The sequence below is a fragment of the Leptosomus discolor genome, chromosome 3 (assembly GCF_034619465.1).
Source record: "Leptosomus discolor isolate bLepDis1 chromosome 3, bLepDis1.hap2, whole genome shotgun sequence".
Lineage (NCBI taxonomy): Eukaryota > Metazoa > Chordata > Aves > Leptosomiformes > Leptosomidae > Leptosomus > Leptosomus discolor.
Genome location: NC_141393.1, coordinates 53418425 through 53436052, shown reverse-complemented (window position 1 = coordinate 53436052; position 17628 = coordinate 53418425). Strand labels below are relative to the sequence as shown.

General features: G+C 46.3%; 1 protein-coding gene across 1 annotated transcript; it reads right to left on the bottom strand.

The window, feature by feature from the left end:
* LOC104348495 (cytochrome P450 4B1) lies at positions 1-7705 on the bottom strand. Its single transcript, XM_009953796.2, has 12 exons — positions 7523-7705; positions 6512-6653; positions 5788-5832; positions 4999-5126; positions 4442-4566; positions 4196-4347; positions 3887-3993; positions 2874-3064; positions 2207-2340; positions 1680-1744; positions 891-973; positions 1-169 (listed from the first exon to the last, which is right to left on the bottom strand). Exons 1-12 carry the CDS (start codon positions 7703-7705, stop codon positions 1-3), a joined length of 1524 nt encoding a protein of 507 aa, XP_009952098.2.
* Positions 7706-17628: the final 9923 nt, after the last annotated feature.

Genomic DNA, 17628 nt, shown 5'->3' with positions numbered 1-17628 from the left:
TCAGTGAACCTTCTTCAAAAGCAGGTGGATCCCATTGTTGGACCTGAGGATCATCTGCGGTATCAGTGTGGGAGGCTTGGATGGGTCAGGGCGGACCTCGAAGCGGTGCAGGATCAGGGCCAGAGCCACCTTCATCTCGTTCATGGCAAACTGCTGCCCGATGCAGTTCCTGGGGAGAGAATGACAAATGCTCTGATTGCTGCCTTCATCCCTGATTACCTCTGAGCTGGGCTCAGGCCATGTGTGAGCTAGGAGACTCCCAGCTGCTGTGAGGATGATGCCATAGCTTATCTAGGAATCCCCTGATACCACACCAAAATGTATTCAGTTCTGTGATGGATTATTGCTGGTTTTTATTAATAAGCATTGAAAAAAGATACAAGATTGAGAGAACAGGGGATTACTTCACTAGAAACTGCTGCATGCATCCAGCTAAAAACCCAGATACCTCATAAAGCTTCTTTTTGGCTCTGTGTGGACTATCTCCTCCTGCAAGTTTCTGGGATCTCAGTATCCTGCATCTGTCTATTTATACAGCATGGGAACCACAGACACGTGGACCCAGCTTGGCTTTGAGGTGTACTAGGTATTCATCCTGAAACAAGAGAGGCTGTGTTTCCATTGCGGGCAATAGAAAATGTAAACATCTCCAGAAATCCACAAGGAGAGCATGTGAAACCCTACAGCAACCACAGAGCTTGGGGTGTTGGAAACACTCTGGATCTGATGGAGCATAGTGGAGATCCTGTTACAGAAAGTCTGGTTGAGTTGGCCAAACCAACTTGGCTTGTGGGCAGTGAGGGAGGATTAGCTTCAGGAGCTCAGTTCTGAGCTAGGTCTCCCGTGCAAGGCAGCGTACAGGGAAGGAGAGGGATGATGGGATCTCCCACCTGGATCCAGCGGAGAAAGGCAGGAAAGCATGGGAGTGCCTCTGTGCTGAGTTCTCTGGAGAAAACCTCAGGGGATCGTAAATCTGTGGGAGCAACAAAGGCTGTTTGGTCAATGTTTGGTTTGATACGAGTAGCACCAGGTTCTTCCCCGGTCCCCAGGGTAGGGCTGGATATGGCCTTTGCTTTCCTGGGGGAGCCGCATCTGACAGGCATCTCTCTACAAAACCACTGGGTGGATGAGAGGAGGGCACTGGTGGCTATGCTGATCTTCCCCTTGGAGGTATCCAGATCACTCACTACAGCACCCAAGATGCCTGCAGGTGTTCTCTCATCTATGGCAGCAATGACCAAGTCAGACTCCCTCCAGTCCAGAGAATCCCGCTCCTGGCTTTCCAGACAGTCACTGGAGAGAGACAGCTGTGGACTCTCCTTCAAGTTTCTCAGATATATCTTTCTTCAAAGCCTCAATGGCACACTGCCTGGAGGGCTTGGGACTTCGCATGCCATGCTGGAACCTAAGTCTATCCAGGGCAGCTGGAAGCAGTCACAGTATCTGTGTCACCATTCATGAAGATAGACTATTCAACACCCTCTCCCAGCACTTTTGTCATGTTCAAAACCTTTGGGGTGTTTGGTAACTTAATTGAACTTTGCATTTAGTTACAGACAGTTGGAATAAGAGGAAAAAAAAAAAGCATGGCAAAGGGGTACAGGCTGCATTGTTCAAGGGGAGTGGCTGTCTGGGCTCTCAGAGACCATCTTCCCCTTCTTGTTATAAAAGTGAAATACCTCGGGGTCCTTCCACACATCCCGGTTCCTGTGAATAGCGAATATGTTCAGTCCAACCTGGCAGCCTGTAAAAGAAAAGAAAAAGCTCATGACATCTCAGAGTGAAGACCCAAGAGAGGTGTTTGTGGGATGCTGTCCCTCCCTGGGCTCTGCAGGGGCTGTTGCAGGAGATCTGGCAGGGACAATGTCCAGCCTGTCCAGGCAGGTTACCTCCTGAAATCCTCATATGGAAGAAACAATGGCCTTAGAGCTGGGCCCCAATTTGGTACCAGTGTATGAACTTCTAGTCTTGGCCAGGATTGACACTCTGCAAGTCCCTTTTGAGCCATGTGAACACTGTAATGCCCTGGATCATGTCCCTGGACTCTCTCCAGCCACGCTTCCAGGAAAGCTGTGATGGCTCTGTACAGCCCTTCGGAGAGAGAAGAGAGGCTGGAAGCCTCACCAGCCCCTCCACACAGCAGTTCTAGCAAGGATGCCCTGCTTGTTATAGACAACAGCGTGAAAGATGAACAAACCCAACAGACCTGCTGGCAAGCTGCGTCCATCGAAAAATGTGACAGATTTAGAGAGATATCGGGACACAAAAGGAGCTGGTGGGAAGAGGCGCAAGCTCTCTTTGATGCACATTGTCGTGTAAGTCATCTTCCCAAGGTCCTCCCTGAAAGCAAACCAGGGGGGTCAGGCTGTGTTTGAGTGGCAGCAATGAGGTCACCAGCAATGGGGACTGGGTGGGCCGGATCACTGTGTATCCCACCTCCTGTTGGGCCTCAAGTTGCACCAGGGGAGGTTTAGATTAGACATTAGGAAAAATTTCTTTACTGAAAGTGTGATCAAACATTGGAACAGGCTGCCCAGGGAAGTGGTGGAGTCACCACCCCTGGAAGTGTTCAAAAAACATTTGGATGTAGTGGGGGATGTGGATGTACTTTGGGACATGGTTTAGTGGACATGGTGGTGTTAGGTTGATGGCTGGACTTGATGATCTTAGAGGTCTCTGCCAACCTAATGATTCTATGATTCTATGATTCTGTGATTCCATGATTCTACTTCTCCTAGTCCTCGCTTTGCTGCCAGCATTGCTACGTGAAAAGCAGAATGCCCCAGTGCAGATGCAGTATAAGGTGAATGAAGTTTCCTTCTCAGAATGAGTAAAAAGAGTTCAAAGTAAAGGAATAAGAAATCCTAGCTCACCACTCAATGGTATCTCGGTCTCCCAAGATCCCCTGGATCTCCTCCCTGCACCGTTGCTGGTACTCAGGATGTAATGACAGGCAGTACAAGAGCCAGGAGATCCCACTGGCTGTGGTATCATGACCTGCAAACATGAACGTGTCCACTTCGGCACGCAGGTCCTCATCGGATAGCCCAACTCCATTTGAATCCTAACAAAGAGGAGAGTATATAATTCTCAAGCATACATTAATTGGACTTGCTCCTTTGGGTGTAAAAACAAGCCCAGATGCTGATGAAGAAGGGCCTGATTTGATGTCTTTGTATCTCCCTGTGCATCAGGAAGTAAGCCAGTAGAAAATATATCCAGTACATGTGAGAACAGTCAGACCTGCTGATTGCTGACTCTGCAGTAAATAGAACTACAGAGTTGGGCTTTGGTATGATACCAGACCCCCGCCCTTCAGAAAGACACCCTATTTGAATCCCTACCAAGGGTCCCTCTTACATTTTTCAGGAATTTGGTTTGGACAACTTTTGTTTCAGATTGAGACACAAAAGAAAGCAATGGCTCCAGAAAGACAGAGTGAGCACAGAGTGCATCTCCTTCCCGAATACCAAATGGCAGATTCTTTCCAGAGTATCTGAAGATGTCTGTGAAGGTAAAGCTACAGAAGATAAGAAACAAAATCTCTTGATAGCCAAGGTGGCCCACTTGTAACTTTTCCAAAGATCTCACTCTTCTCTGGTTTCTGACAGCTCATATTTTAAACTACTAAACTATTTAAACTATTGATCAATGAAAATTAACAAGGAAGATGAAAGTGTGCCCGAGTTAGTTATGTTTAGTCACTGCATCTCATGCCTTTGTTTTTCCTTCCCTTTCAATCCACCTTTCCCAGGGCTAGGAAATCTGGAGTGGGGAAGCTGTTGCCAGCAACTCCAGCCAGGGGTGGTGAAGTCTCTACTGATGGATCCTTGGTTCCATACAGGTATGTTCTTTGGCATTTGATATGGTTATTTCAAACGTTCACCTTGGTACAAAGAAGAATGTCCAGAAAATCCAGGTGTCTCTTCTTCTGGATCTTGTCAAGTTCCTTCTCACTGGAGAGCAACATCTTTCTTTCCTTTATTACTTTATCTGCATAGAAGAATAATCAGTTATATGCATCCCATCCCTCTAGAGAACTGATGTGCTTGTCTGCTCTGTTAGCAGCTTGGACTCTGTTTAAGTTGTAACCCTCTGGCCAGTGCATGCTGAACTCCCCTCTGAGCTGCTCCAGATGCAAGTGGGGGAGAGGTTCAGCTGGGAGAAAGGTCAGAGGAGAAAGGGGGAGAAATACCTGTGTGGGTATGGGCCAGCTTGCAGGCATCCCGAAACTCACGGCCTTTGCGAGTCAAGTCATAGAAGATATCCATGTAAGAAAACGTCTGGACTCTATTGCTCACAAGGTAGCTTAGTTCATAAACAGCTCTGATGTAATAGTCTGAGTTGCTGTAAGGAGATCAAGGTTAAAGCTGATGTTAGCAACATGAGCAGGGAAACAGGAGCACCTGCTTTCCCAGAATTTGAAAATTCAGGCACTGACCTCTGAGTCTGACAGTTGGTATTATAACTGAAAGCGCATTTCATGATGCTGTCTAGCGTCATCAAGCTGATATCTTGAAAGACCTCTACTGACTTCCTCTCTGTGTTCTTCTTTTCCCACTTATCCTAGTAGTGGAAGCATGGGCAAGAAAGGACAGACTAACATCTATGATCAGGGCGTATTTTCCTGTCCCTCTTCCCAGATGCACACTATTTTCTTCTCTGCAAGCAGAAGCCCTAGTTCGCTATATATTCTGTGAATCTAACCAAACTCTTCTACGCCTTTTTTTTTTTTTTTTCAGGTTTACCTTTGCTGGCCTGGGAAAGGATATTCCAGCAGTGGTTGATTTTATTGGCAAGCAGATGAAAGAGAGAATAAGTGGAATGGCCAGAGGAAGGTGAGGGGAGCAATTTCAGAACTTCAAAACTACCCAAAAAGTTCAGTGAAACTCTAGGAATCATCTAAGTCCTGTCTCTTTCCCTCAGTCATTCCCAGACCTGGTTATTTTCTCTGGTGAACAGCTGAAAGGTAAAAGTAACAGGAGTGGTGATTCTTACCAGCATCACTTTGACAGAGTCTGACATCAGGGGCACATAAGATTTCAGCACATCATAATGAAAGGCTGGGGTGAGCAGCTTCCGATGCTGGAACCATTTTGTTCCACCCAAGATCAACAGCCCCTGCCCTGGAGACACAAATAGCAAAGGTGCAATCAACTCTCCAGACTCTGATCATGGCTCTGACAGCCTTGCTACAGCTTTTGGCCAAGTACAGGCTAATATGCAGGGTTTGGGAGGAGGAGGAACTGGTGGTGGAGCCTTTTCTCTACCCTCTCTGAGGCTGTTCACAGCAGCACTTTTTGGATGGAGGACATGCATGCCCAAGTGTCCTTCACTGCAACCAGCTGTGCACACAAACCAAACCTGTGACAGCAGAGGCACAGGACTTGCTCTCTCAGATGAGTTTTTCTGCCCTAAATGGGTGCCTTTTGCAGCACACCGACAGTTGTTAGCAGGACCCTGGGGGACTACTCCAAAGTTGTGTGCAAGCCGTGAACCTCCCTGTCCTTAGTGTATCTAACCCCGGTTTTTCACCGTAGCATTCAGTCCCTGAGCAAACTGAAGGTTGCTTTGTGCAGGCCAGGGTGTGTGATCCAAGGCAAAGCCACCTGATGTACTCCATGACTAGGTGGGCACTGCTGGTACTAATGTTCTCGCTCAAACAAATTCTCTAATTTTCAAACTCTGGTTTTAGAATGGAAGAAAGCAAATAAAAAAGGAAGGCACGAGAGAAGATGCTGAAATATGCAATACAGCTGAAAGTGATAATGGAAGAGAATGACTTACCAATCCAAGGAACTATGAATTTGTAGGGTATATTTGGCTTGCGATCTGTAAAACAAAATAGATAGCAGAACAGTATGAATGGCTAATGAATTCAACATAACAAAAAAGAAAATTCAGGATAAATTTACGTTAGAGTTCATCCTCTAAATCTCAGTGTAGAATTAGTCTTATTTCAATATGCAAAATACTCTAACACTAGAGGTAGAGTTTAAAAGTGGTCTTCTACAAATATGACCTTAATGTACTTGAGAAAACTGGAGAAAGGTGTAACAAAAATTGTTTGTGGAAAAAAATTGGCCATGGCAAATCTCAGAGTTGAGAACAATGGAAATTGCTGGAGATGCCCATGTATGTACCACTCACAGGCATCATGCTCCACAGAAAGGAGCAGAGGAGAAGGCTTGAGATGCCTTCTGAGAGTCATTGCTATGCCAGGTCACCCACAATACTGGGTGTACTGGGAAACACAGATATTGTGGTGGTAGATGCCACAGAAGACAGTGGACTGGGAGGAACAGGCATGTGGTCACTGTTTTGCATGAGAATACAAACTGCTCCATGAAACCTGGGACAGGCTGGGAGTTTGCCAATGGGAACAAAGGAGGAATTGCAATAGCTGTGAAGGAAGCCAGCAGAGGGGATGACTCCAGGCAAGTTTCCCATAATTTTCTTTTTAGGGAAGTGTCAAGGACATGATTTCCCAAAACCAAATGTACTGACTTACCCGTTTGGCCAAGTATGCTTTTGGCATATTCAGGATGGTGGATTATTAGAGAAGGCAGGACTGGTCCAAACCATCTGGAAAAGGCATAGGGGTATTCTTCTCCCCATGACACAATCTGATTTAACATTTTATCAGCAGTTATCTGCAATGACAGTTAAGCAGGGACTGAATTCAGGGAGGGACGTGCTGGGGAGAACAGAGGCTAAACTTGCCCTCTGGTGGAAAGCACGTGCAAGGTACCCTCTCTTGGGAAACGGGGAGAGAGTGGGCGGACTTGTCACAGGGGGGCTTTCCATGCTGCAGATGGAGGAGATGCTGGGCATGGCAAAGGGACCGTGCACAAGTGACAAAGCTGCCCCAGCCACCAGGTCCCTGCAGCACAAGGCAGCTCCATGGAGAGTCCCTAGCCATGGTCCAGCTGCAGTTGAGCTGTGTCAGGAGAGCCGAGGCTCAGAGTGGCTTGGTGTCACACTTGGGAGCTATGGCTGGCATGGGCAGTGCCAGGATATCTGATGAACAGGGCAGGGGAACCAGGCCATTACAACCCTGTTCTCTAAATTCAGCAATGGGTGAAAACATCTGCGCTACAGAATGATGAAAATGCCTGCAATAAAATTTCCTGGTTTTGTGGTGATGTCTTCTTAAGTGGGTGTAGGGGGAGAGATCCTTATTGGTAGAAGGTTTAACGCAGAAGAAAGACATTTTATGGTTGTTTATATTTAAATAACTTCATGAACAGCCCAGAAATCACCTAACTCCGTGTTTAAGCAAGTGATCCCAAAAAGCGTGGCTCTGTTTTTTACCAAAATGATGCCCATCTCATATCCAGGCATCCTTTCTGCCTAACCTGCAAAAGTCTTGGCATTCGCTGCACAAAGAGATCCTCTCCTGTAGGAAGCAACATGAGCAGGGGACATGCACACCCTACCTGGTGCCCCCTCACATCTTGTCTGATACCTTCCACGCTTGTTGGGATAAACCCACCCTGATTGAGCCCAGCTCCCTCCTTACCAGGTGATTGTGGCCATAGAGCCAGTGTTTCGGGGGACCAGGGAATGCCTCCAGAGCTTTGATGAGTTTCTTCCTCTCCCAGTAGAACTGGGCCACCTTCAGCAGCACAAAGATGATACCAAGCACCACAGACAGCTGCAAAACGACAGCAGAAGGTCTGGCTATGTTGTCCAGCACAGACATCGTGCTGGCCCTGAGCCTGGGGTGCCTGACACTGCCTTCTCCTGCTTCCTCCTCTTCTGCTCGTCCTGTGCCTGTGCCTGATGGGGAGCTAGGTGGAGGTAAAAATCCTCTCCCCTCTGCTCTACTGGAGTTGAGCCTGGTGAAGTGCTGCTGGCAGCAATTTATAGCAGAGGAATGTCATGGTAAACAATGCGTCAGTTTGGCTGGCAGCCCAATTGCCTGCTGCTCCCACTCACCCTTTGACCTGCCTCTAGCAACCTGCGGATTTAGGCGGCTTGTTAAAAATCAACCTGTACATAGTTCCTACTGTGTGTTTTTGGCTGAGGTAGAGTTAATTTTTGTCATAGTAGCCAGTATGGGGCTGTGTTTTGGATTTGGGCTGGAAACAGTGTTGATAATACAGAGATGTTTTCAGTATTGCTGAGCAGTGATTACACAGAGTCAAGGCCTTTTCTCGTTCTCACACCACCTTGCCAGCAAGGATGCTGGGCATGCACAAGAAGTTGGGAGGGGACACAGCTGGGACAGCTGACCCCAACCAACCAAAGGGATATTCCATGTCATATGATGTCATGCTCAGCATATAAAGCTGGGGGAAGAAGGAGGAAAGGGAACATTCAGAGTTATGGCGTTCGTCTTCCCAAGTAACCATTATGCATGACGGAGCCCTGTTTTCCTGGAGATGGTTAAACACCTCCCTGTCAATGGGAAGTGGTGAATGAATTCCTTGGTTTGCTTTGCCTGCATGCACCACTTCTGCTTTACTTATTAAACTGTCTTTATCTCAATCCATGAGTTTTCTCACTTTTACACTTCTGATTCTCTCCCCCATCCCATCAGGGAGGCGTGAGTGAGTGGCTGTGTGGTGGTTAAACCACGCCAGCAAGCCAGGAGACAAAACCGCTGCCCGAAAGAATTACCATGGTCAATAGATAAGACAAGGAGAGGCAGAGCAGCAGAGGAGTAAAATGAGCTGCAGCAAGATTGAGGACATGTCTAACCTGATATGGAGGTGTGATGGTCATGTTCCCTTTACAGTCCTGGTGAGTCCTCCTTCCCCTGTCTACATGGCAGCTCATCGTCCTCTAAAAAGGGGTTGACATCATCGCATTTACCTCTCCAACACAGTGCTTTGTTGGGCACCAGGTAGAACTCCTTCTAGTAATCCCTGAGCAGATCCTGCTTGTTACCTGGCCTCACATCCCGTAGGCACAGAAGCCTGTAATGGCTTGGAGGGAATTGTGGGGTTGGTGGAGGACTTGGGCTGGAAGTCTGCCACGTGTGTGTGACTTCCAGGCATATTGTGAAAAAGAGGATCCCCAGATGTGCTGATATCATTTCTCATTTGGGTGTGGGGATATTATGAGGATGAAAAGGGTTATCAGCTGCTGAATCTAGTAGTCTGATGGGCTGCTACACAGGGGATGCTGAATTTTGTGTGTTTCTCTTCAACTTAGCACATCTCTAAGACAAAGGTCTTCTGATGTTTGTGCACTTTAGTTTTTAGTCTAAATTATGACATGGCTAATTGAAACCCATATTTTCTGCTTGTAGAGTAATTTTATTGAAAAAATTACTGTTTATCTGGTATTCACTGTCCATATCTATCCCTTTTATGGTGACAAAGACATGGAGATTTTTGGCTGAAGTGAATCTGCACAGCCCCAATGAAAATATATAAACTTTTTAGACAGAAGGAATATATGAAAAACTCTTGCAAAACCTACTCTCTGGGAATTACCTGACTCCGCAAAAATCTTTGAAAGTTAGTGAAGAGAGTAACTGTACCCTCAACTGGCTTGTGGCTTATTCGTTAATTAATGATCGCAAAGATGAAGCTGTAGGTACAGACAGTACCATTTATATTTCCGTCTCAGGGAGATTTAAAGTGTCTGGCTACTACGAACTCATGCAAGGGATTGTTGATATTTTGCTATCTGTTGTGATACGTTGCTCATGGCAAATAGGCTGAAGGTCACAGTGTGTGCCAGTTTGGGTGTAGCACGGGAAGGTGCTCAGCTGTGAAAGCTGGACTCATCTTGGGGTCTTTCAGAGAAAAACCAACAGACTGGAAAAATGCTTAGGTGTGGTGCACAGCCCTCCTCAGGAAGAACTGTTGTTAAATCAACTCAATTTCACATGCAACTTCTCCAAGCAGGTTCCCAGTGTGGCTGTCTCCTGAATTGGACCCCTGCAAATTACATTAAGATGGTGTCTCTCGTTCTTCAGCCTGGGAAAAAAGGGAAGAAGGAGTTACATTCTCTGGCTGGCATTTGTCATCATGCTTTCTCCCCATCAGTTGCTGACATGCTGCAACCTTTGGGCCAGAGCCTGGTAAGTCATTACAGCCACATTCATCAACAGTTTCAAAATTCAAAGAACACTCTGACTCTCCTTGTGTTGCCTTGGAAAACACCCCTGGCAGGCACTGAACAGTGCTAGCTTTTCACACATTTGACCATCTTCATGGAACCAAGTGTATCTTGTTATGCCAAGCCAGCTGGATCTGTGTGAAAGTTCAGAGGAGAGTTAAAGTTTGTTCTTTAGGAGGCAGAAGGCTGAAGTCTGTCAGGTTAAGCATTTCTTAGGGAAGGCTTTGGCTGTAGCCAGAGCAAGAGGCACCCAATCTGCCATGACAACTTCACACTCCTGAGCAGTAGCACCTGACTCCAGGGACCTCATGGCCATAGAAGGTGTAGGAGACACACCTAGTACCTCTACCTCTTCCTATGATCCTCCACCTGTCCTGGAGCACTGTGATTAACAGGCTTCCCATCAGTAGAGGAGGCAGTGCAGGCTGGTTGGCTGGCTGGCCAGTTGGCTGATTGGCTGGCTGACTAGGAAGTATGTGGGTTGCAGTTGGTCGAAAGGACCCTGCTGTTGCTTTTCAGCTACCTGAGAAGTAGAAGGATGAATATGCAGCACAAGGAGCCATTTTTGGGCTATCTGAGCTAGATCTATGGCTCTGCAAACTGCCTACAAGATGTGGGGCTGACCTAAATAGACTGGGCAGGTGAAGGGTGTGAGAACAGCAATGTTACCATGCGCTTTCTCTTGTTATCAGATGAGGTCACAGAGACAGTTTGGACAGGTCTGCCATGATACTTGGGATTAACCTTGAAGTTAGGTTGAAGTGGTGTGTGTTACAAGAGACCCCATTCCTCATCTCCAATGCATCACGGACTCTGCCCTGGATCTCTCCCTCCTCCAGGCTTTTTTTCCTCTCAACCAGACCTAAAATGGCCATTAGGCTCTTTCAGAGACCCCCCTCTAGGAAACAGTCCATAAACAGATTCTTGTCTGGCCTTGCCCATGACTATGGAGGGAGGAGAAGGGAAACTCCGTGGGACTGAGGACATTGGAAGGTGGGATTGCTACTGTGAATCCCTCATGTGAAGACCTGCAGCACACTTGTGATTCAGCAATGTCATGTAGTTGGGTGCCTTACAAGGTCCATATAAGATAAAACCAGGAGAGTTGGGGGTTGAGCCTTTGTTCAGGGCCAATGGAGCTGTTTTGGGATGCCCTGTGGCACTTACCCAATTACCAGACTGTCCTGGTTTGGCTGGAATAGAATCATAGGCCAGCCATTGACAGGCTCAAGCCAGCCAGGGCAGCTGACCTAAGTTAGCTACAACTGTAGCCAATACCATAATGTCACGCTCATTATAAAGGGACAAGGTTTACTGAGGAGATGAATCTCATGTGAGGTTATTCCTGCTGGGGTTCCTTATGCTTCTCCTCCTTTTCTGCTGAGGACTACTCTGATGACAGCATATTCATTCAGCTAAGTATTTTCTGTTTGTACTGGTGGGGGTTTCATTAAATCTGTTGTACTTCCACCTATGGGTCCTCTCCCCTTTTTCCTGGTTCACCTCCCTGACTGGTGAGGGTTCCTCAGGTGATAGAGCAACTGTTATGTTTAGCCCCAGGTGCAAGCTAAATGTAGGCACAGACTATCCGATCTGGATCCCGCTGGCACCTTTTGGCAATCACATACAAAATAACTGAGAAATCCCACAACAGCCACAGGTGGAGGGGCTAGGCCAGCAGAGTTGCTGGCATGGCAGCAGATGAAACTTTTATAACAGCACAGAAATTCTGACTAGTGACAAAGTCCCTGGACAATGAGTTTGACCATGGGTTACTGATCAGGGTGGATTTTTAGCAATCTGGCTCCCTGGCAGTTATTTAATAACTGGTAATGACTGTTGAACATGGAGACAAGGGGATACGGCTAGTCTTGAAGGTCAAGTGAGATGTCAGGTGTTGAGCTGATAGGGAGGGGACATAAGGGACAGAGTGGCTAAACCCACATTTATGGGGATTTGGAACAAGAATCTGAGCCTGGGTGATAGCAAAACTGGGTGCCTAATCCAGCCTCCAGCCTCTGCATTTTCTGTTTCACTGGTGGAGGGGAGAGAAATGGCTTTCTCATGTATTTCAGAGATTTCATGGTAAGAGGGGCCATGAACATTTGGTCTGATGCTCTTTAGCACAGCCTGGGGAAGATAAGTCAAGGATTTTTGCAGGGGATGAAATTGTGTAAGTCAAAAGGGAACGTGAAGTGGCCACAGAGCTGCAAGTGGCGAAAATGAAAGGGGACTGCACTGGTCTGATTGTCGTAAGGGGTTGGGACAAGGCCAGAACCCACCTGCTTAGCACTAGGAGAACCTATAGCCCTGTTGCTCCCAGGTGTCCTGACTGAAGTACAGAACCTCCAAAAGAAGATCCCAGCATGACAAAGCAGCTACAAGAATCTCCTGAATGCCCGAGAGGTCTGAGGAGGTTGGCAGGGTGAATAGAGACTTGGCTTGACCTTCTGGACATCTGAGGCTGGCAAAACTGCAGTTGGGTGTTAAAGGACACATGGAAGGTCAAGTATTTACCAGGAGCCTCTGCACGGTTGGCTCGATGCTGTGGATATCCACATGATGGCAGTGTATGCCATGACAGGTCAGGCCATAAACATTAAAAAACCCCAACAAACAAAAAACCCCAACAAACAAAAAAAACCAAACCCAACGTTACACGGAAGAATTCCCTTCCTGTACCACAACCAGAGACACATCAGGCTTTGGGAATTACTTTCAGGGTCTTGGGAGTTACTTCACCTAATTTAGACACCTGCACAGAAGGTGGAGAGAATCTTCCTCATGGATTTAACTCTCACTGTTGGCATTCATTGCAGAAGAACTAGTTTAATGAGCAGGTGCAATTTAGGCAGTAAATCAGTACTCTGCACCAGAGTGTGACCTTGCAGCAGCTGCTTCCTTTGTGGTTGTGCCTGTATTTATTTGGATAGGAAGAAGAGTCCAGGCCCATTTGTCCCTGTGTGTTCCTGCAGTGCTTCGTGCTGACAGATGAAATGTAACTGTAATACCAAAAAGGAATAATAACATTTCAAGCTTCTGAACGCATGATATAAGAGGAAATCACAGCAAGAGTAATGTGAGCTGCCTGGATCGCATCTGACCACACATCTCAAGGATGAATTTGTGTCTGGAAGCATTTAATACAGCTGTCTTACAAATATTATTTAATTTACAGGCTGCTTCCACTGTAAATCCTAGTGGGGTTTAGATGGAAATTGCTGGTACCATCTGATGATGGGTTTGCCTGGAGAGTGGTGTGGGTCCTGCATCCCCCGGGAGTACAAGCAAGCTGCTCTTGCCACTGGTTCTGCTGCTCATCTTCATGCTTGGCAGCATGCAAGAAAGTACCACCACTGGACTGTGGTGGATGGGTACCCATCGCATGACCGGGATGTGGCTGTAGAGCTATTGCGACAATTTCTGTGGGGAAAGGAATAACTGCATGAGTAGATGGAGTCTTTTTTCTGCTGTTATTGAAAGAACCAGCTGTAGCAATGACAAAAATCCAAGATCTTCTAACCGAAACAAAGACTTACCCTGTTGCGCCCTGCATAGCCCCTCCCATGAGCTCTTATTAAATTAGTTATTTGAAGGTCTGAATCAGGCAGTCCAAGGTCAGCTCATCATCTTTGCAATTACCCTTTCTGTCGAAAGTAGGGAAGGATTAAAGAATGAGGTAACCTCTCTGCATCTGGTCCTTGACTGTGTTTATTGCTCCGAGTTATATATCCCATGTGATCAGGACTTTTTATTACTGCCAAGACTCTGCTGTCTAGGAGGGGAAAGGTAACTGGGGGAGAGGTGCTTTCAGAAACTATGTTCTGGAAAGACCTGTCTCTCGCTGGTACTGGAACGCAGTTGCCCCGCAAGCCCTGTTGCAGCCTCAGCCCAGGTCTCCAGTTCAAATGCAGAGCATCCATGGAAGATGTGGGATGCAGGATACAAGATGTGGGATGATGCAGGATGCAAGACATGAGATATGGGATGCAGGACGCAGGCTGGCTAGCCTGGCATGCTGTGCTGGCCCACATGGCTCAGAGAGACTGGGAGCTGGGCTGCCATGCGTGGCATTATCCAGAAGAGTGTGACTCCAGCTCCTGGCCTTGGAGGGTGTTAGCACCAAGAAGAGATTTGTGTGCAGGTCTGATGTTTGGCTTGAGTATGTAACTGCAGGTGGAAGTGGGCTCCGCTCCCTTCCTGTGCCAAGAAGCCACAGGCACAATGCAGAGAGGAGGATGGGAATGCTGCGCATCACCTTCCCTTTTCCTCTTCATATATGGAGAGGCAGATTTTTAGTGAATTCTAAATGTCACAAGGAGGCCAGTGGCCTAGCAGGGTGAAGGTAGAAGCAGCCTGGCTGTTCAGTCCCAGGGCCAAGACCATTCACATAACAGACAAGCCAGTTGGGAAAGCAGCAGTGCAGTTTTTCCTCTACCCCTGATTCTGTCTACTCCCAAAAACCAGACCAGAAGTACCCTGCTGTAGCCTCATACCACATTCATTGCCTTCTTTAGGCTTTTGGATTATGCAGCAAAAATGGTGACCTGCTCTTAAAACCTCTGAAAACGCAGATACCCCTACAGTATCTGCATACCTATGATCATGGCTTAAGAAACCTTGGGAAGCACTGTCATCTATATCTACCCAAATGCAATTTAGCAGCTGCCATTTATTTACATGAGGACTGTTATTCCAAGTTCCATTAGTTTGATCCCCTTTTACCTACTCCCTTTCAGTGGCTACACCATGATTTCAGTTTTGTGCTTTGTTCATCACATGTTCTTGCTTTAGTCTTTCACATTTGCCTGCCAAAGTTCATCCACCCCTTTTTTAGATATTTTTTTCAGATCTTATCTTAAAAGAAAATTGAATCTAATAGAGATGCATGTCATTTGCTTCCAGTGATTTCAGCTATTTTGATTAAAAATGTTCTCATTTTACACTTTAGGCAAGGTACATTTTGGAGTAGATGTAGTTGCCTTTATACTGAAATTCCCAAACAGAGTTGAAGGACACTGTCTCATTTCACCTAGTGAAAGGAGATGCAAGAGAAAAAGTTTTGAGAAATATTTGTACTTATGTATCAAAGTATGATGTTTGCTTTGCTTACAACAGCAGCATATTATTGATTCGTACGACCTTGATCAGCCTCTCTGTATCTGCAAAATACCTTTTAGAGAGATTGCTGCCTACCAGTTGTTTCTGCTCTTGGTTTTGTGCAATGGCTGTGCCTGCTCTTGCTCTTTGTGCTTGTGCTTATGGACTCACAGCTCATTTACTTCTGCATTTTTTCATATTATCAAGATAATTTTGTATCCTAATACTGTCCTCCAAAGAGCTTGTGGCACCTCATAGTTTTCTAACATTTTACATTTAATAAGCATACTCTGTCTCTCTCTATTGTAGGCCTATCTCCAATTTCAGCTCGAGAGCTGTACCTCGCGTCTGAAGAGCGGACAAGCAACTGGAGCGCATGGGCATTTGCCTGGGCTGCGCTGGCGCAGAGGCTGCAGCTGCAGTGAGCATCCCCTGCAGAGAAGGTGCCATACCATCGTGCTGACATTCCTGCTTCTTTGAGAGGAGCTGGCTCAGGCTGAAATGGATTAACTCAGAAGCGAAAATAAGTTGAAGTGGGATTCAGTTTTCCTGGCATAGGTGGAAAGCAAATACTGCTGAAGGGCAGGGAATAGACAAAAAAGCATGTGGAAAAGCTAAGAAACCTTATTTTCATTTTAGTTTCTAGAGTCCTGATTCTTATGTAGATAAATGAGGGCAACCACTAATACTGTATGCTGATTGAGCTGCTATATGACAAGGACTGCCTTTACACATAAGCTTAAGTGTATTTTCAAAATATCTCTCATTATTCAAATTTGTTCTTTTGGTGGCATTCATTACCAAGGAAGGGAGTAGCATCATCTTTCAGATTATAATATGAGGTTCAAAAGTTCCTGATTTTTTTTCTTAAGAAAATATTTTTCTTCCTGGGACACTTTGCATCCAAAAAGTCCTGGTTTTCAAAGGAACAAGAAGTATTAAAAGAGAACTGGCCTTTTGAATGCCTTCTGCTTTTGAGCTTAGGAAATAGTAAGTGGACTAGCCTGAAGTCTGGCCTGGCATTTTGGTTTTTTAATGTACTTTTTTGCCAGACAGTATGGCATATAAAATAATCTCCTATATTCTGAAATCCCTGCTGACCCTCCCTGACCAGATAAGGGAAGTGGGGTAACCCCAATGGCTCAAGCTGGCCCCTGAGCTCCCCACTTTTCCAAGCTTCATTCATGCTCTTCCATGAGAAGCTGCTGTAAGCTTTATTTTTTAAATTATTATTATTTAGTTATTATTTATTTTTAATTATTCTTTTTTTTTTAAAAAAAAAAACAGTTCAATATCACAGATTTTCAAGACTTTTGCTTAGAAAATAGCAGGTCTTCCTGCAACCCCTTTCCAGGCAGCCGTAGTGCTCTCAATAAGCAGGATGGACTTGTGAAGGTGCATGGAGGAGGGATGAAGCTGGGGGATGTTTCCAGCTCTGCTGACAGCTCCTGCTGCTTTCTCAAAGTGATGATAACAGTGAAGGGTTGTCCTCTCACCTAGTCGGCTTGTGCTCTGCACAGCCCTGCACATCAAACTCAGGTGCTGAATCCAGGTACTTGGTGCCACTAAGCCTCTCTTTAGCTTTAAATCCTCTGTCCTTGGCAAACTCTAAATGTGAATTTTGAATTGCATTTGTAATTTGCTCCTGTTCCCACTGGTGGGATGTCTGTGCATTTCCATGGCCCTGCAAAATAGTTCCCATGGGTACATTTTCTGTGGGCATAAGAAGCAAAGAAGTTTGTGGTGGGTCACGGCCCAGGGTTGGCTTCATTTGAGGCCAGTTTTGTTCATTCAGTCTCTGGCTGTAGTAGTCTGATGACAAACTGCTTCAGGTCTCAGCATAGGAGGAGAGAGGAAAGGGGCTTGAGTAACACCTCATCTTTCCCAGAGGTTCTGTACTGTCTCAGCTCACTGGGTGACAATCTATAGCTCCGGCCTCACTTGAAATGGTAAGTTAAGGGGTTACAGTTCATTAAAGGCAGGGAGAGGAATGGCAGGTACAAGGTAATGCAACCTTGCTCCACCCTCCTGCCATCAGAGTACAGGTCTTCTGCTGGTGAGTCAACTGCACTGTTGCCTTCTTGGCACAAGGGCCACCTGCCTTGACATAAACAATGCTTTCCTCAGCATTCGCCAGTTTTACCACTGTCACTTGTGTCCTTGGTCATTGAGAAGGGCTATCTTTGCAATCTTTGCTTTATGTCATTCCTTCTGGTGCTTTCATACACAGCCATTTCCATTTGTGCTTCATGCACACCACTCCTGCTGCGGCTGTGACAGGTCTCTGCATGGCTCTGCTATGCTGACCTCCACCACACGGGGTCTGTTCAGTGTGCAAGGACAACTGTGGGTTTGCATGGGAGTATTGGCATCACTGCTGATATGTAGCTCCTCAGCTGCTGTAGCTGGAACAGTCCTAGTTTCATAACTGAGGTGAGGTGAGTTTGCAGC